This window comes from Sylvia atricapilla, chromosome 16, assembly GCF_009819655.1.
Source record: "Sylvia atricapilla isolate bSylAtr1 chromosome 16, bSylAtr1.pri, whole genome shotgun sequence".
NCBI lineage: Eukaryota > Metazoa > Chordata > Aves > Passeriformes > Sylviidae > Sylvia > Sylvia atricapilla.
In genome coordinates this window covers 8,694,981-8,720,039 of record NC_089155.1, presented here as the reverse complement: position 1 = coordinate 8,720,039, position 25,059 = coordinate 8,694,981, and the positions used below count along the sequence as shown (strand labels likewise).

Sequence of the window (25,059 nt, the reverse complement as noted above, 5' to 3'; positions counted from 1 at the left end):
TTGCTTATTTAGAAGAACATATTATAAGGAAAAAAAAAGAAAATTAAGCAAAAGCTTTAAAAAATTAAGAAATAAAAAAGGAAATTAAGCATTAATTAAGCAAAAGCATCCCTGTCTGACTTGTGTTTTACAGGGCCTTGATTTTAGAAAACATAAATATAGATTGAACCTATGACTTGGTAGGGAATGTTTAAGACAAATGCATCAAGAGCCAGAGTTAAATGTTTGCTAGAAAGAAACATTATGTTTTGCAGAATGTTTTCGTTTGAAAAAAAAGTTACAATTAATTCTATGGGAAACAGAAAAACTTAAAATTAAAAAAAAATAAAGATATATATATAAGATACATAATATAATAGATATTATATATAATATAACATAATGTAATATAATATATATTATATATTTATATTTTATATAATATAAAATATATTATACTCTATTCTATATCTCTTAAGATACATAATTATATGTAATATAATACATACTTTATATAATACTATAATATTAATGTATTATATTATATTATATTATATTGTAGATATCATATATAATATATCATATATCATATTATATATATCATATATATTATATATATATGTGTGTGTGTGTATATGTATATATATACATATAAAAAGTAAGAATTTAATTGATGCGTGTTTTTTTGCAGATTACCCGTTTTTCCTTCACCAAAGCAATTTCTTCCATGACAACTCCCCACACTGCAGCAGCTCATTCCCAATTCACAAACCTCACCACTCCAAACAAACCTCTCCAGCATTCCCCACCAGCTGCTGGAGCCCTCTGAGCCGGACATTCGAAGAGCAGAAGGAGCAGCTCTCCGCCTGCTCAGACGGTCATTCACCATAAAAACCCGAATGAACATCTCCCCTGTGGTGCCCAGCTCACCTCGTGGGGTCACCCAGAGCTGCACGGGGGCGGTGGCACCGCCGATGGCGCTGATGGCGTGGCACTCGTACTGCCCGTGGTCGTGCAGGGCCACCCGGCCCAGCCGCAGCGTGCCCGTGGACAGCACACTGTGCCGGCGGTCACTGGGCAAGGGCCCACCTGGGGGAAGGAACAGCTCGTTAATTCCCCGAGACAGAACCCCAGCCCATCGATGCCAAGAGGATTTTGGCTGTTGTATCTTCTTCCTATCTATTCGCGGGCTCTGGAGGGTGTTGCTGGGTTGGTTTATAGTTTTCTAACTCCAGCAATTTTCCTGTTAGATGAATTCCTGAGGGCCAGTTCTGATCTTGCTTCTTATGGGAATCAAGGACAAGACACCCTCTCAAGACACTTTCTCAGGTGTTAGACATAAACAGGCAGCCAGGAGGGAGGCTTCAGTAGGGGTCGAACCCAGAGGGGGAATCACTTCATTACCTCTGTTTCTAACTGGGGATTCTCATCAATTATACTGATTTGCTGAACTTATAAAACTGTACTTGCTCTATGTCACATGTGCTTCGACACGTGTGCGTTTTTGGCATGGTTTCAGATTGCAATTTGCCATATTTGCCCCTGGATGCCTCCAATTAAAGACCTGCTTTTGTATTACTCCCTCTATTAATATTGTCTCAAAAGTGTTTTGTCTTGCTTCTAGGTTTTGAAGGCATCACCATCACTGGAGGGTCTGTGTGATAGTAACACATTTCATTTCCTTCCCAGCATCAATTGCCCTGAAATACCACCTTTACACACTGATTTCTATTCTCTGAGCAGCTGGGAAGAGCTGGAACACTTTTTCTTTCCTCCTAAGTATTTTCTTAGCACAACCTGCAGATTTTTTGACCTTTGATGGATAGCAAATCACTCTTCAAATTATCCAAACTCTCTCTTTCATCAAACAAATTGGAACATTTGGCATTGCCTTTCTAAATTTGGTCTGATTTTTTGGTTTGGAAACAATTGTTTCAATATTTTCTTTATTTCAGCAGAAAAGCTGAGAACTAAATTTCTTTAACAAACCCAAATAAAATTATCAAAGAATGTCAGATTAGCAACTTTTTTTTTTTAATATATTCCTTTTTGCTCCATTTATTAATCCTTTATTTATTCATGCCAAATACCAAAACACCCTACACGCTCAAAGGTGGCTTTGAGATGAGCAGTGCTCCACCACTTCCCCTCCTCTTGTCTTGCTTTTAGCATGTGAAAGCACTGTAAAGCTTGGTTGATTTTTTTATTTATGTAGTTCTGAGTGCAAACCTGGTTACAAAGCAGCTATGAACCTTATTTCTTGTCACTGTGCTCCTTTCCATGTGCCTAAGATGTATTTTCTGGGAAGTGGAGGGAAACAGGTTAAAGGAGATGGAGAACATGCTGGCAGAGCAGAATTTCAGCTGGTCCTTCTTAGCTCTGTGTCAGGGCCATTGCTGTGGAAGCTGGAACACAATACCCACAAACTCTCCACAGTCCTAAACCATTAATTATGGCTTGTGAAGCATAAGGAAAAGTTGGAGGACCTCTGGGCCAAGCATTACTGGCTTCTGTCCCAGAAAGTGTTGGATGAGATCAGTTCAGTGGAGCCAGCATTAACAATTATTTGAGACTTTAAAAGTTCACCACCACCTGTTGCCCCAAAATCTTTTTTCCTATGCTAAGAGAAAACTCTGAGGCGTGCCAGTGAATGGTGCCCCCAAGGGCAGCAAATCAAGGACAATGACACAGAGCTGGCACATGATGGTACTGCAAAAGGAAGTGCTGGAATCATCATCCCCAGAAGTATTTTTAAAAAAAGTGTAAATTTGGCATGTAGGGACACGGTTTAGTGATGAACATAGCAGTGTTGGGATAAAGGTTGGAATTTATGACCTTAGAGGTCCTTTCCCACTCAAGCAATTTTGTGATTGATATCCACTGACCTGGAGTGTCCAGACCCTGCCTTTTTCAGAGGAGGTGGGAAGCCAGTGCAGGAAGAAGTGTGAGGCTTCCCATGGGTTTCATGCTGATGAAAACCATCACACTCCTTCCTTGTGACAGAGACCCAAGATGCTCCTTCCTCAGTGCTTAACACCTGCTTGGAGATCTACAACACACCTCCTAGTGGGACTGGGTCTGTGCTGGTCACAGTTTGTCCTGTGCCACCACCACTCAAGCCACCACCCTGGACAGCAGCTCAGCTGTGCCCACCCACACCCCGTGGATGAGATGATGAGATGATGAGATGATGATGGGAGAGAGAAACCACGAGTCAAGTGAGGCAGTACCTGCCCTTGTCCAGGTAATCACTGGGGGAGGGTGACCCTCAGCTGAGCAGGGGAAATCCACACTTTGTCCCTCAGTTACTGTCTGATCCGTGGGAATGACAAGAAACCTGGGAGCATCTGGAAGGGAAAGCAATGACTGAGCAGCAGGAAACACTCAGGCAGCAAACTCAGGGAGTTCATAGGAGCAGAACCAGTCACAAGACCCAAATACACCCCGCTGACCAAACACTGTGTCCCCGAAATGTCGCAGAATCTCCACAGCCTGGGAGCCCTCACCTTGCACTATGATCCTTGCTGTGGCCTGGATGGAGCCCTCAGAGTTGCTGGCATTGCAGTTGTACTGGCCCTGGTCTGAGAAGGTGACGTTCTGAATGAAGAGCCCTCCAGAGCTGGTGATGGTGAAACGGGAATCCTGTGGCAAAGGAGAGCCCGTGCCCAGGGTCCAGCTGATGCGAGGGTGGGGGTGCCCAGAGACCCCACACTCCAGGGTGACACTTTCCCCAACCAGTACTTCGGTGTTCTGTGGTTGGATCACAAAAGTGGGCTTGGCTGGAAGGAAAGGAGAGTTTTAGAAACCAGCTCTGCTGTCTGCTCATTGATGGGAGGAAGTTGCTTGGACTCCTCTGCAACCCAGCAACCCATCCTGGTTCTTCCCTGACATCCAAATCTTTGTTGTGTGCAATGCCCCCAGCATCTTCCTACCACCTCCTCACACCCACTCACTCAGTGCTGGAGCTTCCCCACACCTGTGTCCCCTTCACCCTTGTGCTGCAGAATTCATGCCAGACTTCAAATTCCCACCCCAGTCCCAATTTACCTTCAATCCCTAAGCACCCCTATTCCCACTCCACTGGGAACCCCTCAAGCCCGGGCTTGGCTGTCACCACTCTCGCCCCCAGCACACCAAGGACATCTTGGCACACACAAAGCTGGGAATGACTCTGATTTAGCTCCACTCCCATTCCCCAATCCCAGCTGGGCTGTAAAGGGGTGCACAAAGCTCAATTACATGGGGTGCCAGAATAGCGCAGCACGACCTCCTGTGTCTTGGCCTCCCCAGCAATGTTCTTGGCCATGCACTGGTAGACGCCTTTGTCTGACTCCTTGGTGTTCTGGATCATCAAGGTTCCATCTTGCAACAGGTTCAGGCGGTTGTCATCTTTCATGTCTATCTTGTTACTGAAAAAACAGCCACAAACATGCAAAATCTGAAGGGAATAAAGACTGGTGGTCCCTCCTGGGGGGATCTGGGGGCTTTGCACTGCAGTAAGTTGGTGTTTCTTGGAGCTATTCTGAGACTGCATGAAATTTGCATCAAGAGTTCTGATTCACGACACTGAAGTGCAGCTCCAGCTCTGATTTGCTCCCTGGGTGAGCTGCTTTTTCTCTCCCCACTGATTACACAGGACATTTACAGCCCATCAGAAGAGCACTCTGTTCCCATGTCACAGCATCGATGCCATTGTCAGGGTGTCCTGGCCTGGAAAGCCTGTTCTCCTTATTCACTAAGTGCAAATTTAAGGATGAATTAATATTGTTCTTGTGTGCTGCCATTGCTATTCAAACTCGAGGCTCAAAGGCCTCAGAGGAGCAAAAAGCTCCGAGAGGTCACCATGGGACCCCATCACAGCTTGGACTCCAACCCAGCCTGAGAGCTGTGAAACATCTTCCTTCTTTCTGCAGGGACCTGTGACCCCTGGATCCCAGCCTGTGGCAGGAGGTTCCAGTGCTGCATCCCATTTCTCCCAGCACGAAGGAATCTTGGATGGCTGCAGATGATGGAAAGGGAAGAAGGGACCTCTCTCCCCCTAGGACAAAGGCTGAACCCACTATGCAATCTGATCTGCTTGCTGGGCATTTATTTAATTCCCCTGGTGTCTCCTCACTCCAGCCATATCTCGTTTGTTGAACATTTATTATCATTACCCTTCTTACAATGCTGTCTTTGGGAGCCTGCCAGCATTTCCCTAACAAAACCTTCCTTCCAAAGGGACTTAACTCAGCCATAAACTTTTGCTCTGAGCTGAAACTCTGCCTGGTGGGAGGTTTGCTGAAGAAGCACACATTGATCATTTTTTATTAATAACTGAACCCTGCTCAGGCTTCACCAGACAAGAAGATCATAAAGCAGCAAAGCAGCTTCACTTCCACAGTGGGCACAGAATATTTTATTGTGCAGCATTTCCCAGAACACTCTGGCATCTAGCACATAACCTATACATGAATTTGCAAATCCTGCCCTTCAGTGGAGCACAGCAGTTTTTCCCTTTGGAAAGAAACCTCATAACCTAGCACAATCAGCCATTAGTGAGAAGCATTTCAGCAGTTAACAAATGGCAAGCACGGTGGCTGAGAGCAACATGAAACACTAATTTTATTTTTTTTCCTGATCAAAAGACAATTGCTTTCAGCCTGCAGAGTATGTTTATAGGAAAGTTATAAGCTCTTGGAATCCATCACAAACACAGATGAAATATTTCAAATGCAGATGAAAACACTTGGATTACGTGGTCACCAGAGAATGCTGTTAAAAGGAAGGTAAATATAACCCATGAAATAACAAATTCTTTTTTTCTTCTCCTTTTTTTTTTTTTTTTTAACGTCGTGTGAAACAATTTTTGTAAATACAGGCAGGCACTGAAGAGCTCAGTGCTTGAAAACCTTTGCCACCCTAGGGCTCCTTGCATCTGACTTACTTGTTGTGCAGCCAAATAATGGCAGGCTTTGGGTTGCCTTCTGCCCTGCAGGTGAAATAAACTGTGTTTCCCAGGAGCACATCGACGTCCTGGGGCTCTGAGGTTATTCGAGGCCTCTCTGCAAAACACCATTTGAACATAACCCAGTCCAAAGCAGCACAAAACTTCCTGCAGCCCAGCTGGGGCACACAACACCCACCCTGCAATGCCCCAAGAAACAGGCACCAGGCACAGCAACATCTGCTCAGAGGCACCCCAAAACTCACTAACACCTGCAAATATCATGAAGGAATAGCATCATTCACCTGTCAGGGCCCTGGGGAATTGTTGCTGTTCCTGTTCCCAGTATGTTGGGCAGTTCCTACAGAGCTGACTGTACAGGGGTTCATTATAGAGCTGGTCCCTGACTTCCCCCAAAGAAGGAAAGAAGTCAGTAGCATCCTCACTTGGGTTACTTTTCTGCCCTTGGCAGCCTGCAGCCTCCTGCTCCACCTGAACACAGAGCCAGCTCCCTGCAAACCACACCACTTCCTTCCCAAGAGGATTTCATTTATTATGGCCCTAATTCATCATCCTATCCCTATCCAGCCAAGCCTTTCACTGTGTGCTTCACTTGGAGATGTACTCAAGCACCAAGCAAGTTAAACATTGAAAGGATGTGCTAAAACAGGGAGGAATTTATGGACAGGCCCTGGAGTGCTTGATCTTGATTCAGCAAAAAGTTTATCCATTTCACAATCTGCATGCTCACCAGCAATCCAGTAAAACCAGCTGGATTATTCCTAAAATTGAGACTCTGTCACCTCCTCCAATGGAAGGTCTGTGTCCTCTCTCCTCAAGTAAATGGCTCAGAAAAAATCCCCAAAGGCAAACCCAGCACAGCCCAAACCCAGCACAGCTCCACAGCACAAAACACTGACCTGGGGCAGATTTGCCCCTGGGGCTCACAGCTGCTCCAAGCTGTGGGTTAATGGTACCAGCAGCTTTCAGACTGACTCGAATATCAGCCACCTGCATGGGTAGAGCTCTGTGCTGAACCCTGGATCATTTATCTTCCCAGATGGCGCACCACGAAATGCCAGCAAAATCTTCCCACCAGGTGCTCTGGCTAATTTGACAGACACCCCACTGTGTTTCCATGCCTAAACCAGAACAAATTTGCACTAACAGCTGTACTGTGGCACTGGCAGTGTGTTGGGGACAGCCTGTTGTGTGGCACAGCCACTCCATGTGTCCCCAGCTGCTTTCTCTAGGCCCTTTCTATCCTTCCTCCCTTGAGGTCACAGACCCATTTGTGCCAGCTCAACTCTTTGCAAGGCTGTGCTCTAAATTAAGCTGTGAAATGGTCAGAATTAAAAAAAAAAAATCCTAAGAGAAAGCAGAATTCAATGGAGAGCTCTTTAAAATCCACATTTGAGCTGAGCTCACACATTTGGCTCACAGCAGGATGATGCACAGCTGGACTGGCATATCCAGGAGGGATGCTAACAGCCAGCCCATGTGGGTGGGAATTTCTCAAACTCACTCTGCCAACAGCAAAGCACCATGGAACTACAGCCAATGTTTGTGCCAACCTCCACTTCAAAATCAGAGTTTTAACTTACTTCCATTTAAAACTCAGAGATTTGTCTTTTTCTATATGAAATAACTAAGTTTAGGATTTTTCTGAACAAAACCTAATTTAAAATTCTACATTCAAAGATTAACAGCCTAACAAAACTCATTGGTTACACCACAGTCAAACACAGCATTGAGCTCCATATCCACTATTCTCTCCCTCAGGTCTCCAGTTGTGTTTCCAGCCACTGCAGCTCTCCCAGTGCACCCCTTCTCTTCAGCCTAATGTGAGATATTTCCTCTGGTTTCTGGTTTAGCCAGGCTTGCAGCAGATCCTTTACCAGCCCTACTCCATGCTAAAAGCCAAGACAACACCCAGCAGCCAAAACAGAGCTGCCTCCAACACCTCTGGGGATGTCAGCTTCCTCCTGCAGCCTCATCGGGATTTTCCCATTCCAGCAGTGAAGGAGGGAGAAATCGGGATGCCAGCAGAGGGAACAGGGAGGAAAAGGGCTGGAGGAAGCAATTCCCAGACCAAAGCCCACCTCCAGGGGCTGGGGGTGGGGGGTGGAGGGGTTTGACCTGGCTCACCACAGTTGAACTCCTGGGCGGTGAGGGTGACGATGGAGCGGCCGTGCAGAGCCCGCGGCCCCTCGCAGGTGGCTGCAGTCTGGATGCTGCCCTGCTCTGCGTATTGCTTCAGCAGCTCTGCCAGCCACAGCAGGTCACAGTCACAGAACAGAGAGTTGGAGTCCAGCCTCCTGCAACAGCCAAGGAAAGGGAGCTGAGAGCCCAGGCTGCAGCTGCTGTGCTGCCTCCTTCTCCAGGGAGCAGCAGGGGAACAGCCCTGCACAGTGAAGGGTCACCTGGGTGGTTTGGCCTGCATTTGATTATATCCCAAGTGAAAATTTGAGATACCTCATTGCCGTGATGGTTAACTAGGATGTTTAACCAATTACCATCAACCATTCCAGTTTCAGATAGAAATTATTTGGTTAAACTGGATTATGTAGGTGAGGACTACTTGAGACACTGAAATATTGGGCTTTACCCGAAAACCTCCCCCTTTATTTATGTGTGATGGGATCGGACCCTTTCTGTAACCAGCTGAGAGGGGTTGCAGCATTTCTGCACAACTGGAAGAACTTTTATTGCTGCAATACAAGCCTGAATCACAGCAAACGGAGCTCCAGTGACCTCCCAGTGCCCCCAGCCTCTTCCCTGCACTGACCTCATTCCTACGAGCAGGGCTATCCACGAGGATAAATAAGGACTGCAGGGGGATTAGTTTGTGCCTCCTTCCCCACTGACAGTTTTACAGTCAATGGGTCTGGGCCATTGTGATGGTTTTCAAAACAGCCATCCAAAAAAACAAATAAAACTCAAGAAACATGGAAGGGAAACCTAACACTTTCAGGGTCACATATTTGAGAATGTGAGATGTCACACAGGGCCGTAACTGAGTATTTTATAGACACCCCAGCTTTTTCTCTGGCTCCTACAGAGAGCATTTCACAAGTTATTCCCTGTTGAAGAGAAGCAAAGCATTTTACCTGCTTGCAGAAATCACCGAGGGCTACAGTGAGAAATACACTATTTTACTGTACTTGAAAATCATGGCAGACCACCAAAATTCTTTACCTTTTGCATTTTTTTCCTCCCAAACACATAATAGGACTTATTTCCAGAGGTCATAAAACCAAAGCAAGAAAGAAGTAGGCTTAAGAGACAGACAGGTTGTGTGGGAATGGCACTCTGGGGAATTCCTGCATGGAAAGAGAATCATGCCCCTTAGCACCCCTGTGACTAATTTCAATCTAGAAAACAAGCCTTTTCTTTCATGACTATGATTTTTCTTTCCATGTTAGATACTGATCTACAGACATGTTCAAGGTCATATCCGTAACCTGGACTTTCTACATTTTTCAAGGATGTTTTATGGGTTCAAACTGTTGTGAAGACTTTCCAGGAACGTTCATTCCTGTGGCATTATTAAGCTGTAAGCTGATTATAATTAGACACTAGCATAAAGAAACTTCTAACTGCTTAAATAATCTTTCAGGTCCAATCAAAACTGTTATATAAACTTAGCAGTGGCCTTAGAAGTGCAACAACCAAAAGCTTTGCCAACCAGGCACATTCTTCCTCAGGTCCTGCCCATCTGATTGAAGATAAACAAGTCCTCTTTGCAGGCAATGTTTTTTACTCACAGCCGTTTGAGGGATTCCAGTTGAGAGAATGTCCCTGGATGAATCCTGGAAATCTTGTTGTTGTGCAAGAATCTGCAGTGGGAGAAGCCATGCCAAAACATTATTCAGTATTTGCACTGTGAGGATGATAACACCCCAGGTCACAACTCAATTTAAATGCAAAGGCTGCTCATCAAAATGGAGCTGAGTGTTTAAATTCCGTGTTTGTTTCCATGAGCTGGAGGGATTTCATCCCTTGGTGGGTGTGATGTAATATGCCAAAGCAGAGAGTGGGTGTGGGCTGGAAACAGTGACTCAGGATGTGATGGAACAGGTTTAAACTGGACCCTTTCAGTTTCTCTGCAAAAGGAGGAGAAAGGGCACAAAATCCATCAGCCTGGACCCACTCTCTGTTTTCTGGGCCTGGGTCAGCTCCAGTTTAGAAGAGACATTTTCCTTTCCCTGTGCAGATGATGAGACAATTTTACAAGGGCAGCCATCGGTGTTAGACAGCTCCTGCCTCAGATTCCATGTAGTTATTAACCCAAATCCATCAGCAAATCTAATTCAGACAACAGCCACCTAAACTGGCCTTATCCCTGAACAAAACTCAGGCAAATTCTCACTTCCAGAATCTGCACACACAAAAAACTCCCCAGTTCTTAGGGAGAAATCCTGATTGCGCTAAAATACATAATCTTAGTGGGGACCAAGAGGAGATAATTAACTCCTCATTCCGAATTTACTTGTGTTGGTTACATCTAAAACTCCTAAGAGACCATTGATAAAAGACATGGAGCAGTTTCAGTAGGTGGTGGAGCAGGAGAGAACACAAAAGCTGCACAGCTCAAGCACAAATGTCGGCACACACACACACGTGTGCACCCGAGTCCAGCCTGGTTGCCCAGCTTGGAGGCTGAAAAACCTTCCTTTAAAATTTAAATCCAGAATTTTTGTTGGATCCAATACAGTGACTGAGATCAGCCATGTACTGATCCAGGTCTGAATTTTCCTAAGGGTGTGGGATCCCACAATTTTATTTCTTTGGCATGTACGGATAGAAGGCACATTTCCACAGAGCCCAGAAAAGCTGGTTTCTCCATGGAGTGGGAACTACACATGGGCTGTTGTGCTGGAGCTGGTGGCTCCATTACTGCTAGAAGCAATCCTAGGGAGCAGGAGACTCCATTTCCCTACTGCTCTCAAGAAGGATGTGTGTTTTTCTTGTTAGACTTTCTTCTGAATTTATCCCTTTTCCACCCCCTTTTTTTTTTTGCTCACTCTGCCCAACAGTGACTAATATTGCTGACCTTATGCTCAGAGTAAAATTTCACTTGGCTTGACCAGCTGTAGGACTTTCTGCAGATTTACTCCTATTTAGATGGAAACCTGAACATAACATAAAGTGGGAAATTCCCTTCACATCCTCAGTCTCCCTCCTACTCGGCAATTATGTAAAATCTGTTTCTTTAAAGAAGCTTTTTTCTTGCATTTTGGAGATCGCACTCCATGCTACCAAAACTGCTACACTAAATAAACGGGTTTTCCCCCTTCTCCTGACCCTCTTAGTCCCAAGAAATACCCTACTTTTACTCACAGCCTTTCAAGTTTAGGCAGGTCACTAAAAGTCTCCAGCTCCAGACTTTCCAGGTTGTTGAAATGCAGGTACCTGTGACACAGAATCACACAGAAATCACACACAGATTGCAATTTAAGAGACAGGAGATCCTCCCAGATCAATCCAGCAGTGCCCCCCAGCTGTCACCACTCATCCCAGGGCAGGTGTTGAGAAGCCAGAATCTATGTTGGTGTCTTCAGTTTCCACATGCAAACACAGCAGCCAACATGGCTTTTCTGCTAATACAGATTAATATTTTTAGTTCCTCTCAAATCCAAAGTGTGATCTGCCACTCCAGAGGCCATGGGGACCTCCTGCCTGTCCCAGGTCACCCCTTGCCATCAAGAGAAGAAACGTGGTGCCTGCAGAGCAGCTCACCACAATACCTGAGCCTCTCTGTTGCCATTAGCTGTGACATTCACCAGCACAACTGGCACATTCCTGACATTTAGATGGATTTTGCACAGTCCCTAAATTGCCTAAACTGTTCCCCTTTATTTTACACAGGCATAAATTTCACAGCAGACACAGATTAATCACAGATCTACAAATACTCATTCTGCTATTGTAGCTGCCTGCATTGAGAAATAATTGCCTAAGCCTCCACATGGCTGTTTGATTTGTAATGGAAGGATTCATGATAAATGGTCCAGTATCAGAGCACAAACTGGGAGAGGGTGACTCAGATTCTGCACTGGAGGATCACAGTGGGGAAGACAGGGACATGCTCTAATCAGTCTCAGATGTCTGCTGAGATTGCTTTGGACCTTGAGGAAAGCATCTGATCCTGTCCATCAATTGGGTTTTACTTTTTCTTGAAAAGCTGGCTTGTGGGGGACAGGAAAACGGGGTAGGATTTGAGCAAAGCTATTTCTTCTGGAGCTAAGCCTGCCTGGGATTGAAAACAGATGGAACTTTCAGGGGGTTGTTTGTTGGTTTTGTGGGTTTGTTGGTTTTGTTTTTTTTCTTTTATTCGTGACATCAAGTCTGGAAAGCTCACTGCTGAAATATCCCTGTGGGCAGCATCAGCTCTCTAAGCTCAGCTTAGAGCCAGTTTCAGCTTCCTAAATTTTCTCCCAGGCATCCTTGCTGAGCTGGCTGATGAAAAGCCACATTGTACATAAGCTTGGTGGCAAACCTATTGTCAGGATTGCCTGAAACTTCCAATTATGCTCTGTCCTCTTGTGCTGTCAACCTGGAGAACAAGCTGGATCCTATTTCTTTTACAGCCAAATCCTTGGTTGCATTCCAGCCCTATAAATGCTGTGGCTGAGAACAATTCAGAAATTAGACCAGTTTCACCTTTGGTCCCTGTTGTCCAGTGATACAAATAATTCCTATTAAATAATTAGGAAGAAATTCTCCCCTGGGAGGGTGTTGAGACCCTGGCACAGGTTGCCCACAGCTGCCCCATCCCTGGAAGTGTTCAAGGCCAGGTTGGGTGGGGCTGGGAGCAGCCTGGGATAGTGGAAGGTGTCTCTGCCCATGGCAGGGGGTTGGAATGAAATGAGCTCTAAGATCCCATCCAAGCCAGACCATTCCATGCATCTATGATTCCAATATCCAAGCTCACACTCTCCACCAGTCCCAAGTAAGAAAAATCCAGTCCCAGTTTAGGAAGGCACTTCAGAAGAGTCAGACCTCAGTCTGCCCACCTCATCTCGAGAGTGGTGTACTAAGAGTCAAAAACCAAAACTTAATTGAATAAACAGCAGAGTTTTGCCATACACAGAAGGGGAGCAAATGGGGACTGTTGGAGTGTCACTGTGATGGACTCCAGCTGCCAGGAAAACACATGAGGCTCCCTCCATCCCAGATCCAGCACAGAGTGCCACGCAGCTTGAGGGAAGGTCATTACTGTGTTTGTTTGCATCCATCATCTTCCCCCACTGGAATTTGCAGATACTTTGCAGCATGGGAGCACCACCATCCTGGTAGCTCCCAGGGCTGGGCTGCCCCAGCTCCCAGCTTGCCCTTCACCCATTCACTCCCAGCAGAGCTTTGGATGAGAGGGAAACCCAAGCAGCACCCTCAGTTTAAGTAAAGGACCAGATCTGACTCTCTGCCCAAGGAATCCCCAGACACAAACCCAGCAGAGCAGCTGCCTGCTGCTTCCAGCCCTCCTGCAGACCCCTCTCTCCTCCATCAGAAGGTCCTTGGCAATAAAGGCCATCAGAAGCACAGCTGGCCTCTTCCGATGCTCCAGAGGTTTGGGAGCAGGAGAAAACATATGGAACACCAGTGGGAAGAGACCTCAGCACTAACTAACCAAAACCAATGCTCAGAACAGCTGTTTCCGAATGAACCCAGTGAAGTCTGGCAAATCTGGATGATAAAAGAGCAGAAGCTTCATCCTACCCCTCACTAAGTGCCTGCTGCTCCCCAAGCCTGGGAACACAGCGTGCAAACAAGGCTCATCTGTACTTACAGCTGCTCCAGGGAACGCAGCCCGTGGAAGGCATGTTGCTGGATGCTCTGAATTTCATTTTTATAAAGGTAGCTTTCAAAAGGAGAGAAAGGGAACAGCATTAGGCCAACTGATCAGCAGCTTTGTTCTAAAAAAGTCTCAGGAAACAGCAGTGACCCTCAACCCACAGCAGAACTCGCTGCCTGGATTCAAGGGCAACGTTTTATACCTCTGACACTGAACTCCAAACACACCCAGTATGTCCTTGACTGGCTAATATTAAAAGTGGGTTGTTAGATTTTAAAGAGGTTAAGAAATTACTGAGCTACCAACTCACAGGTATTTCAGATTCTCCAGATCTTCAAAGGATCTTCTCACAATTTGTTTTATCTGGTTATTGTTCAGCAGCCTGTCCAAATCAAGAAAGAAAAACACAACTGGTGAAGTCAGCAAGCGTGAGATTTGTGGCATTTCTGTTCTTGGATGCCCATTGAAAAATTCTGAGCCCAGATGTCACAGAATTTAAGACTTAATGAGGTTAGCAAGTCAAAGTTTGGGTATTCACAGACAAGGCAGTGAGAAGGTTTCTCACCCAGAGGGGCCAAGTACTTCCAATATTGCACTGTTCAAAGCATTTTCCTTAACTTCTGACACAGTTTTCACCCCAAAGTGACAATTTGGTCCAGGAAAGGGATGAGGGGATGGGAGACAGGCAGAAAAAAGCAGTGGGGTGTGAGATAGTAAATCATTGCTGCCTCTCTTGTACAGCCACAATGGGGTTTGGAGGTGCCTGGTTGTGTTCAACAAGCGAGCAGGGGAGTGCAGAGTCAGGTTTTAAAAGCACAAATGCAGTTTAAAACACCAGTTCCCAGTGGAGTTATAGGAGCCATAAAATGCTGATGGCTTCGCTCTAATCCCTTTGAAACCAATACCCGCAAATGAGAAAGAAATAAATTCAACTTTGACTCCTGAGGCTGCTCAGAGACAACCTCTTTCAATCTTGGGAGCCTTGTGCCAGATTTTAACACAAAACCTCTGGCCCAGCTGGCACTGGAGAGCCGTGTGTGACTTGTGTGTGCAGTTGCCATGACTGTGAGTGCAATCGATGGCCAGTGCCAGTGACCAGAAACAGCCCAGCTCTGTAAGAGCCACGCTGTGCAGCAGCACAACCACCCAGCTGAGCCCTGCAGAGCTCTCCTGCAGCCCCTGCCAAGCCCAACACCGAGGAAACACAATAAATCACTTATAAATAGCTCCCTAATACCCAAAGTTTAGCTATTCATCGTGGCTGCCCGGCCGCGGGTCTCTGGCTGTGGCATCCCACTGATGTTTAGGTCAGGCAAAGCTCAGAGCTGGTGGAGCTTTTAGAGCTGCACAGACCAGAGCTAAGGATTTCACCAGCCAGCACTAATTTTTAAAATTCCTAAATGGAGTTGTGGGCAGAGAGGGAGTCTGTGACCGTGTACTGCAAAGATTTCTTTTTCAGGTGTTGTAGGGAAAACAGCAATTCCCTGTGCAAGCAGCCAGACCTGACTGCACTGGATGTGCATTTTACAAGCTGATTTTTGCCATAGCTCTGCTCCTCAGGAATGATCTGCCACCAGGCAGCAGGTGAGAAGACAGTTCAGCACTTTCCCAGCAGCAAAACCCAATCTTCTGCCCCACTTTCCTGGAGAAAAAAGAGCAGCCAGCCTCTGTCATTACAACCCAGGTCTTTTCCTGGCCAAAAACAGCTTGTGCAGGTAAAGGACAGAGAGAAAAGACAAAGAGATGGGGGAGAAATGGTAAAAAACTTGTGGGAAAAGAAGATGAAGGTAAAATCAAACACCTCAGGGATGACAGAAGAGATAAAAGATGTCAGAAGCACACACATGCAGTGGCAGCTTCACAAGTTCCCTCCAGGCACCTGAGCCACACCAGCTTTTTCTCGGGTGGAAAATTACACTGAGTCATAAAAAACCGCATGTGAGAAACTCAAGAGCAAACAAGTCAGGTAACGAGGGGTTGGGAAAAACCTCCTTATCCTGGATTTGACTGTCCTCCCTGGATTAGCTGCCCTGATACCACGGGTGTGGACAGCACATGCCAGGGCTGGGCACAGGGTAAAGGCAGAGAAAGCTGGAGAGCTCCTGCACAGCTGGAAGCAAAGGCTCCGTGCACACAGCTGAGGTCAAACAGCCCGGGCTCACTCATAAGGATGCAAAAATGATGTCAACTCCTTGGAACACACGATCCCGCTCTGACAGCCAGCTATGCTGAGTGGAAATACAGTCCCTGAGCATCAACCCAAAAGTTTATTTGATGACTGAACACCCAAGGGCTGGAAATAACCGCCTGAGAGCCGTGTGGGAGAGGGCTTTTGTCTATCTGCCCGCAGGACCAAGGCAACACGGGCAGGGCTCCCCCCCTGCCCCTCTCAGCTTTCATCTCTGGCCAGAGCAGGACCAGGGCAGCTCCTTCTCTGCTCTCGGATCCTTGGCCCCACTTCTGAGCACACAATGGGCTGACAGCATCCACCTCATTCTCTGGATGTGAGCTCCTGTCACACAGCTGGCATTGGCCGTTGGCCTCCCAGGGGACAGGTGACAGTGACCAGGCGAGCAGAGTCACACCAACAGCCTGAGCAGGCCCAGGCAGCAGCATGGTCTGGAGCCCTTCACTGATCGTTATCTTTAATGCTCAGAGTTCAGACCAGGACTGATCTCCACTGGGATTTCCATTTGCATTGTGTTGTCTGGCTGTGTTTTGGGGCTATTTAAAAGCATTATCGCCGTCTGTTTTGTTGTCTTGGCTATTTTGCACAGTTCAACGGAGTGTAATCACTGACCCAGCCAAATAAGATGAATCCTGGAAGTTCAGATGGCAAGCAGCACACACGGCTCTTATCTCATCGTCTGATACTTAAAAATTTGTTCATTGCTTGATTTAAGGATAAAAAGTGCATGGAAGAAGCCATCTCTGCTTCCTGTCTCAGGATTCCCCATTGTAATGGGAGGATAAGTCCTGGAAAACATTTGAAAGTGAGACAATGATGAAGCCCATAATAGCACACTTATTCCAAAATGCTGCTTTCAGAGAAATCCATGGACAAGGCAGCACATCTGGCTCCTAGAAAGATTTTGGATGGCTCCTGCACAGCTGTCTGCTCCTTGACTTCTGTGCAATTCATCCAGGCAGAGAAGTGTGCAAAAATCCTGGCATGGCATGGTCTGGCTATCAGTCCCAGCTGCCACCCAGAGCAAAAATGCCCAAATTCCTGCTCCCCTTAGAGGGCTGAAAGCTGAGATCCCAGATTTGTTGGGAATAAATGCTCTGGCAGAGAGAGGCTGGGAAGATCATTATCTTAAGCACATTATCTGTAGCAAAACAGGCTAAATTAAAAGTTTCAGAAGCACATTTCCCAGCAATAGGATGGGGCATTCCCCTGGACTCCACACGAGTAGGAGAACTCAATCACACAGGTTTTATTCCTGCAAAACTCTTCTGGGACCTTTGAGATATACAAGTGCCGTGAGATCTGGCCCAGATTCACTAAGAGAACATTTTACATTCAGTTTCCTCTCTGTTTTATGTCCTGACTGCCTCTCCTTTCTCCTTCCCCACCCTCTCTACAGGTTGCCAGGCACAAGCTTAAGTTGCATTAAATGAGTGGTTTTCTATTTTGAAGAATGTATTAAATGATGTGACAGGACAGAATTCAGACTCAAACCATGTTCTCTTTCCTCTTTTCATTTGACAAACCACATGCTACAGTCATTGTGACAAAACAGCTTTTTTTTTTTTCCTCACGCCAGTAATAGAAATCATCATGTAGTGTAGTTAGAGGGGGAGAAAAAGTGAGTTTTATGTTCAACCACACATTCCCCCGTGTTGACAGAATGATCTGGAATAGCCATTTCCCATATTTAAGGGAGAAACTTTTATTCTGAGATCCAAGCAGGCCGTGACATCCCCTCCTTGCTGGCAGGAACACATTCTCTCAGGAGTTACTAGAGGCTAAAAGACAGAAACTCCACGTTACTGCTCTGTCCACCCTGAGACTTCAGCAGCAGCACCTAAAGCAGAGCTGCAGGACTCACCAGAAGTGTTTTGTTCTCATCTGGGCAGAAAGAGAAACATGATGTGAGCAGTGACAGGGCAAAGGGCCAGGCAGAGGCACCAGCAATGTGGTCTCCATAGTCCCCTGTTCTCCAGGGTGCTCTTGCCTCAGGAAGAGTAAAATACACTCTGGGGATGTGAAAACACTTTGTTCCCTGGGCTGGACATTTCTATGGATGGTGCTGGAGAGACCCAAGGAGCAGCAATGGCTTTGGCTGTGGTTTGAAAATCCAGCAATGAACTGAACGGGTTAACAGGGCAGTGCTGGATCCTGGGGGAACACACAAGGAGAAGGGGTGTCACCCCTCACAGGGGTGTCATCATCCATCCCCACCCAAAAATGACCTCAAGGAGCAAAAACTGGATTTTTGCAGTGAGAGGCTGTGCCTCACCATGGGCTCACAGAGTTTCCTCTCTGTCCCACAGCCCAGCACCTGCTCTGAGCTAACACTGGCTTCAGCCTTGCAGCAAGTGATGGCAAACTGCAGCAAAACAGCTGGCCTGGAGCTGGGGGGGTTGTGGATGGCATACAAAGGGGGTTTTTTGCCTCACTCTCCCTGCTACCCTAAATCTTATTTATTTATTCATTAATTTATTTTTACCAAGGTGACATATCAAGAGTTTAAAAATGCACAGCACCATCTGCATAGATGGGAAGAGAGCAGAGCCATTAGGAGGTGACAAGGAAATCTCACACCTTTCTGAGATGTTCAGCCCAAGAGAACTTCTCCACCTGCACATAGCCACCAAAGAAGTTCCCAGTGGTGCAGGATTTAGGATAACTGCTGTACCAGGAGTCCCCAGCTGGAAGCAAACAGTGACTGTGTCTCTTCCACAAACAGGGCTCCTGTTTTTAATGCTGCAGCAGTGCTGTGTGATTTATCAAATCTCCCACAGCAGGGGAAAGCAGAGAGGAGCCAGGGGAGGGTTTGAACTGTTGAACAGCCCCACTGGACATCCACACAGGCTCCTCTCCTGTCAGGCTCTCAAATCATTTCCCTGCATCCACCACAGGCTACAAAGGTTTCCTTTTCAGGGTGGTTTATAAACTGTCAAACTTGGACACAGAACAGCCACCCTGCCCTAAAGGAGATGGAGAACAGAAGCTTCACCAGAATCTGTTGCTCTTCCTCTGCCATTAGTGGAAAAAAGCTCTTTTAAAAAACATTTATTTGCTTATGGAAGATTTATTTAAATTCAGTGGCAGAAAGCTTCAAGCTCAGTGCTCTGCACGTGGAACCTGAGCTGTTCTATCCTCCAAACCTCTCACTCCAAATTTTCTGGACATATTTTCCCAGGAAGTCTCTCAGGGATTTTACAGGATTTATTCTCTTTATCACCTGAAATTCTAAGTCCTCAGGCAAAATTTACTGTCTAAGAAACATCAGCAAATTCTTCAGCTCTTGTCAGTTTTGATGTGGGAATTGGACAAACGAAAGTTCCTGGAGAGAAATTTGCTTCAGGAGTGTGAGGTCCAAGGTTCTCTCAGTTATCAAGCTCCTCAGCCATGGGAGTTAACACTACAGGTGTAGTTAGAACTGAGTGTTCCAGTCTGCTGGCCAGCCCAGGAAATACAACTGAGCCTAGGAAGCACTGTCTAAATGGAAAGGCTTCCTTGGTGAATCGGGTTGATTTTCAGAATCCGAAGATAAATATGCAGCATTTTGTTAGAGCAGTGTTTCACCTAGTCCAGTATTCCAGCTCTGACAGTGGCCATAGGACATTGTTTAGGAAAGCAGGAGTGTCTGCCCACCACCTCTGAAAACACATGGTTCTTTCTTCCCTGGCATCCTCAACCATGAGATCAGGGGTGTCAGGGGGTCCATTCCTGCCTATTGCTGTCCTTGAGGTATCTGTCCAGGACAGTGTGGAAACAGAAAAGAAAAAGAACTGGAGAAATTCATGGTGTTAGAGAGAGACAGGTCCTTCCCCCTCAGTCAGGTTCCCTCTGTGTCTACCTCTACACAGAGAGGAGGACTCAGAAGACAGAAGCAAAAGTCCTGCACAGGTCAGAGACCTCTCCAGTCCAAGGTGGTGGCAGGGCAGGAATTGGGACCCCTTACAAATCTGGGCAGGTTGGGTGGAGCATCTCTCCCAGTGAAGCCCTGCCAGCATCCTCATTTTCCCCAGGGCTCTGCTGAAACTCGCCTGGTGGTCCTGGGAGCTGCTGCCAAACATCTGCCTGCATCACACTGAGATGACATCATCTGGAACCCTTTGTTTCCTCCACTCAGGAGAGCCCAGGGGTGGAAGAGCAGGGCTGGAGATCAAAAGGCCTCAGCAGAGCTTTGTGATAAGACAAAACCCTACAGACTCAGACTCTATTATCTCTCTAGATATTTTTTTCTTATTTCTAGTTGTATCTGACCCTATCTCAAATGACAGAAATCCATCCAAAGCATCCTTTCTTCTCTATTATTTCTGGCAATTAATCCCACACAGTGCTGTCTGAGGGACTAACCTGGGCTGTTCTGGATGAACAGCATCAGTGTCAGTAAAGTTTTTGACCACCTATTCAGGGTACTCTGGAGCATCCTGCAGTCATGGCCACTCAGTCCCACACACAGACTGCAACAATCTTTGGCAAATGCTGATTTTTCAAAGATAACACTTCAGCAGGTCTCAGTAATAAAGTCCTGCTGTAATCCCACTTTCCCAACAACTACTTGGAGCTGACTGAATGCCTTATTGCCCAGGTTTGCCTTCCTTCAGCTCTGCCACCTTCACAGGATCAGGGACTTCAGATCACTCAAGCCCAGGCAACAAAAAACAACCTGAACTTTCTGTTACCATTTGGGATCATGAATGTGTGAACATCTGTCAGGTTCTCAAAGGAGCTGCTTTGCCTCACTGAGGAATTCCAGCTTGGACCTGGGAATCCTATGGCTGTTAGCACCATGTCACAGCTCAAATAATTAGCTCTGAGTCTCAGCAGCCCAACTGCATCCAGCACAGGGCTGTGCTGACACAGCTTCTGGTTCTGATTTGGGAGCTGGTGTGTTTGCAGCTCCTTGGCTACGGGGTGCAGATGCACTCAGATCTGTCTCCAAACCCTCAGCCCTGCAGCAGCCAGAAGGAGCACAGGCTCCCAGGATTTCCTTTGGGAAGAGTGAGGAGCTGGTTAGTGGAGCAGTGTGTGCAGGGATGTGAGAGTGGGATACAAGGGTGGAGGGGCAGCTTTCTACCCCCATTCCTACCTGGAGTAGGGTAACTCCTCTTTTAGGGCAAGACATAGGGAAAGATGGCATTTGGAGGATGCTCAGTCAAATTCACACACTGCAACTGATGTGATTCATGCATTAGAGGAGACCATGGAAAGGAAGAAGATTTTAATCCATCCCTCCACTGTCTTGATCCCAGGTGAGAACTCCTTCCATGGGCTACTCTAAGGCTCAAACATCCTCAGTCAGTGCTAGAACTTACCATATTTTATTTCTAAAAAGAGATGGTTAACTGTGAAAAATGAAAGTTATCAACAACATTTAAATTAAAAAAAAAAAGGTAAGAAACATGATTCAGGGTGAAGGAGAGGGAATTTTAAAGCTTTGCCTGGATATGCACAACTTGACTGAAATAAATAAAAGCCCAAGGCCAACTTTAAGTAATTTTAGGGGACAATACTAACACAACTTACAGTGTGTTGAGGTTCTTCAGTCTTCTGAAGGCTCCAGGTTGTATCTCCTTGATGTGGTTGAAGCGTAAATCTCTAAAAGCAGAGGATATAAACAAGTCATTAGCCCAGGGAAGGGAGTGGAGAAGGAGTGGGGACAATGGTTGAGGTCTGCTCTTGTCTGCAAATTCATCCAGTAGCTGGGACAAGCCTACAGTCAGAAAATTCTTTATTCTAACTGCAGGGAAAACCAGACACTAAAAGGACTCAAGGGATCATTCTCATGACACCAGAAAAAAGTCTGCAGCAAAACACCCCATGTTCATGTGCAATTACTCTTGCATCTCACCCTGATTTGTAGAGGAGCACACATCATCATATGGACCCATAATTTAGCTCCCTACTAAAACCATCTTTGCCCTAAAATGGTTAAATCTGCTCAAATAACCTCATATAATAAGAATTTCCCATTTTGCTCTGCAATGCTCCAAGACTTACAACAGCTTATCGCTGCCTGCTTTTCAAATCTGTGCCAACTTCAATTAGAATTACTGGAGTCCAGGGGATTCTGGCAAATTTCAAGGGCTGCCCATGGAACTACATCAGCTTGGAACCCAAAAACATGGGGTTTGGATTGCTAATGGGATAATGAAATAGGAGCTAAGTGGTTTAACCTGCTTAACCAAGGAGAAACACTTCTATAGGGAACGTGCATTGATTTGGCACCTTGCGTGGCCCAGAGTATTATAGCAAGTCACAAAAGGCTGACAAACAGGGATCGCTGCAAGTTTCTGTCCAAAGCACACAATAAAGTGGATTTTTTTTTCTCCTGCACCACTTGATCTGTCACATTTAGGGAATACACAGCTATTTCTCTGGTTTAAGGCAGCCTTTTAAGGGCATTTGCTTTAAGAGGCAAAAAGCACAAGTTGCCCATTGTGGTGGTAAAGTCACAATTGGAGGCGGAATTTAAAACAAGGATTCGACAAATTGCTGCAAAGGCAACAATTGTTTTGAGACAGGCAGCAATGAGAATTGTGGCAGATACAAAATTCAAATTAGAAAGAGGGGCAGTCATTGCAGGTAACCCCAAACTGACAGTGAGGATCCAAGGGGGCTGAAACAGCTTGGAGCAAGTACTCAGGAAGAGGCTGCACAATGAGTAAAGCTGATTTTATTTTAAGATCATGGACTCATAGAATCACACATCGGTTTGAGTTGGAAGGTACTTCAAAGTTCATCTCATTCCAAACCCCCTGCCACAGGCTGCTCCAAGCCCCATCCAACCTAATCTTGGACACTTCCATGGATGGGGCAGCCACAACTTCTCTGGGCACCCTGTGCCAGGGCCTCACCACCCTCTGAGTAAAAAAAATTCTGCCTAATAACTAATGTAAACCTGACTTATTTCAGTTTAAAACCATCGCCCCAAGATGTAACATTTCTTTAGCTTAACAGTTTGCAAAATGTTGTCATTCAATGCTAAAAAATTCATAATAAGTTTTCTTAAGTTTCACGTGGAAAATGCAAGGCATTTTTACTTATATTATACTGAAATATCAAATCTCTGCCTTGTTACCCCTGTGTTATCACTGCATGGAACAGCACACGGGCCAGTGGAAGTTGTTTTTTCTGTTGTGTTTTTTCCTTTAACTTTTCCACTTCAACAAAAGGATTCAAAAGTCTAATATAGAAAGAAATCTTTAACCTCTCTTAGTCATAAATATTGCACAGAGAAGAATAAGAGGGCAGAAAGAAACACAGCTTCACAATATTTAAAAAATCCAATATTTCTAATTGTAATTCACCTTCTCTGCTTGACCACTGTGAGCTGCAGTCCCTGACATTTTCACACCTCTGACATTTTCAGGTGTGCTTGGCTCAGCTTGCATTGCTTCAAATATGCATGTCCTGCCCTTCTTCTGGGAGGGAGTTCCATATCCTTCTTCCCTGACTTCCATTCACAAAAATGTGAATTTGAGGGCACCTTTATGGATTTTCCAAGGCAATGGCTGCCACCATAAAGCCAAACTCAATTAAACATAGGCAGCAGTGACAGCACAGCGTGCTGCCTCTTCTCTACAGCCTCGTTAAAAGGAGACCAGGAAAGACTAGACCAGGAAAAAGGTGAAGAAATGCAAACTTGATTTATGCCCTGCAGTGCACAAACACCAACCCCGCTGCCCTGGGGGCTGTAAAGGGCCCTGTAATTAATCCAGGCAGCTGGCTGCAGGTAATAGGGAACATTACAAATACATGGGAGGAACACACAGGGGTCAGGGCTGGAGCTGGTGATGTTCAGGGAAGGCAGCAGGGAGCAAATGTAAAATCCATCTTCGGGTCACAGGCTGCAGGTGGGGACAAAAAGTCTCTGAGTATTTTAATGAACGAGGACAATTACAGTCCTTTAAACCACATAGAACTACAGCTCATTTTAAACTACACCACCCCCAAGGATCATGTCATAAAGCTTAGCTTACTATTTTAATAAAATATTTTAGTTTTTCTTCTGTTTTCTCTTCCAGGTAAGGTTTTTAGATGATTCTCTGGACCCCAGCTGCATTTCAGTCCTTTGGAAAGTTCTTTTTGGTTTGCTCTCTATCACAATGGCAGCAGCTTTCCCCACAAACAAAAATGGAACAGAAATACTGCATCTCTTCTCTGAGCACTTCATTTCAAGAAATGATGTGAAATAACTGGAGAGAATCCAAAAGAAAGCAATGGGAATGATATGAAGTCTAGAAAGCATGACAATGAGAAGAACTGAAATTGCTTAACTATAGATACAATTAACTACGACAGGAAATTGCTACAAACAGAAAGGGCAAATAGTCACTGACTGAAACTGCAGATTCAGGGGTTTATAAAAATATCTCAATTAGCAAGGCTCATAAAACACCCAGTGGATTTCAGGTGAGAAAGGCATTAGCCACACATGGTTTAGGCAGGTGGATCCTGCCCTGGAGGATGGACCAGCCTGTTCTGCTCCCTGTACCCCAGATAGCAGTAAAAGGGACCAGTGATGATGTCCCTGCACAGCCAAGGAAGCCCCTGGGCATGCAGAGGAACCTAGTAATTCTTCTTTACCATATAAAAACCCCAATACTTTGGCTCATCCTTAGCGTTTTTACTCCAGACCTCACTTTAGCCTGAAGCATCGCCAGCAGGGAAGGGCTGCACTAGGAATTCCCTGGCTTGCATGTGTTTGATTGAGAAAATTCCCTGCAGAGTTTGTCTCCTCTCACACAGAAACGCTTGTTCCTCTCTATTCCCAGGGCACTCACTCTGGAAATTTACGTTTCTTTTCAGGAACAAATGTGCTTTTTCCAGGGACCCACCGCGGAGCCTGTCCCAGGGCAGCCGCTCGCAGCTGCCCCAAGCTCCAGCAGCTGGGCTCCTCCCTCCTGCCCCCTTCTTTCCACCTGGGAATTTGAAAAATGGGGGAAAAAATTAATCCTTTGTGATTTGACTCTCTCCCATGATTTCAAGGATGGCAGCCTGGGTTTACAAATGACTTTTCTACAAGGAGCAGCTGCTGCTAAAGGGTTCTGGATCCTCTTCTACCTTCACACAGAGCAGAGGCCTGGGACAGCAGCATCCTCCAACACAGATCCCTCTGGACAACACCAGTTGGACTGGCTCAGCTTCAAATCTCACCAAACCCTCATGCTCTGA

The 25,059-nt window shown here is 45.9% G+C and overlaps 1 protein-coding gene across 1 annotated transcript in view; it reads right to left on the bottom strand.

Annotated features, from left to right (window-relative positions):
• The window catches only part of LOC136368549 (peroxidasin homolog), a 44,063-nt gene that overhangs the window by 12,852 nt on the left and 6,152 nt on the right, over positions 1–25,059 (bottom strand). Inside the window, exons 2-12 of the mRNA XM_066330835.1 lie at positions 21,409–21,480; positions 14,014–14,085; positions 13,698–13,769; positions 11,249–11,320; positions 9,673–9,744; positions 8,054–8,223; positions 5,906–6,023; positions 4,219–4,388; positions 3,486–3,758; positions 3,210–3,326; positions 910–1,068 (exon numbers count right to left, since the gene is read on the bottom strand). Of these exons, the coding sequence (XP_066186932.1) occupies positions 910–1,068; positions 3,210–3,326; positions 3,486–3,758; positions 4,219–4,388; positions 5,906–6,023; positions 8,054–8,223; positions 9,673–9,744; positions 11,249–11,320; positions 13,698–13,769; positions 14,014–14,085; positions 21,409–21,480 (1,367 nt within the window). The remainder of the gene's footprint in view (positions 1–909; positions 1,069–3,209; positions 3,327–3,485; positions 3,759–4,218; positions 4,389–5,905; positions 6,024–8,053; positions 8,224–9,672; positions 9,745–11,248; positions 11,321–13,697; positions 13,770–14,013; positions 14,086–21,408; positions 21,481–25,059) is intronic.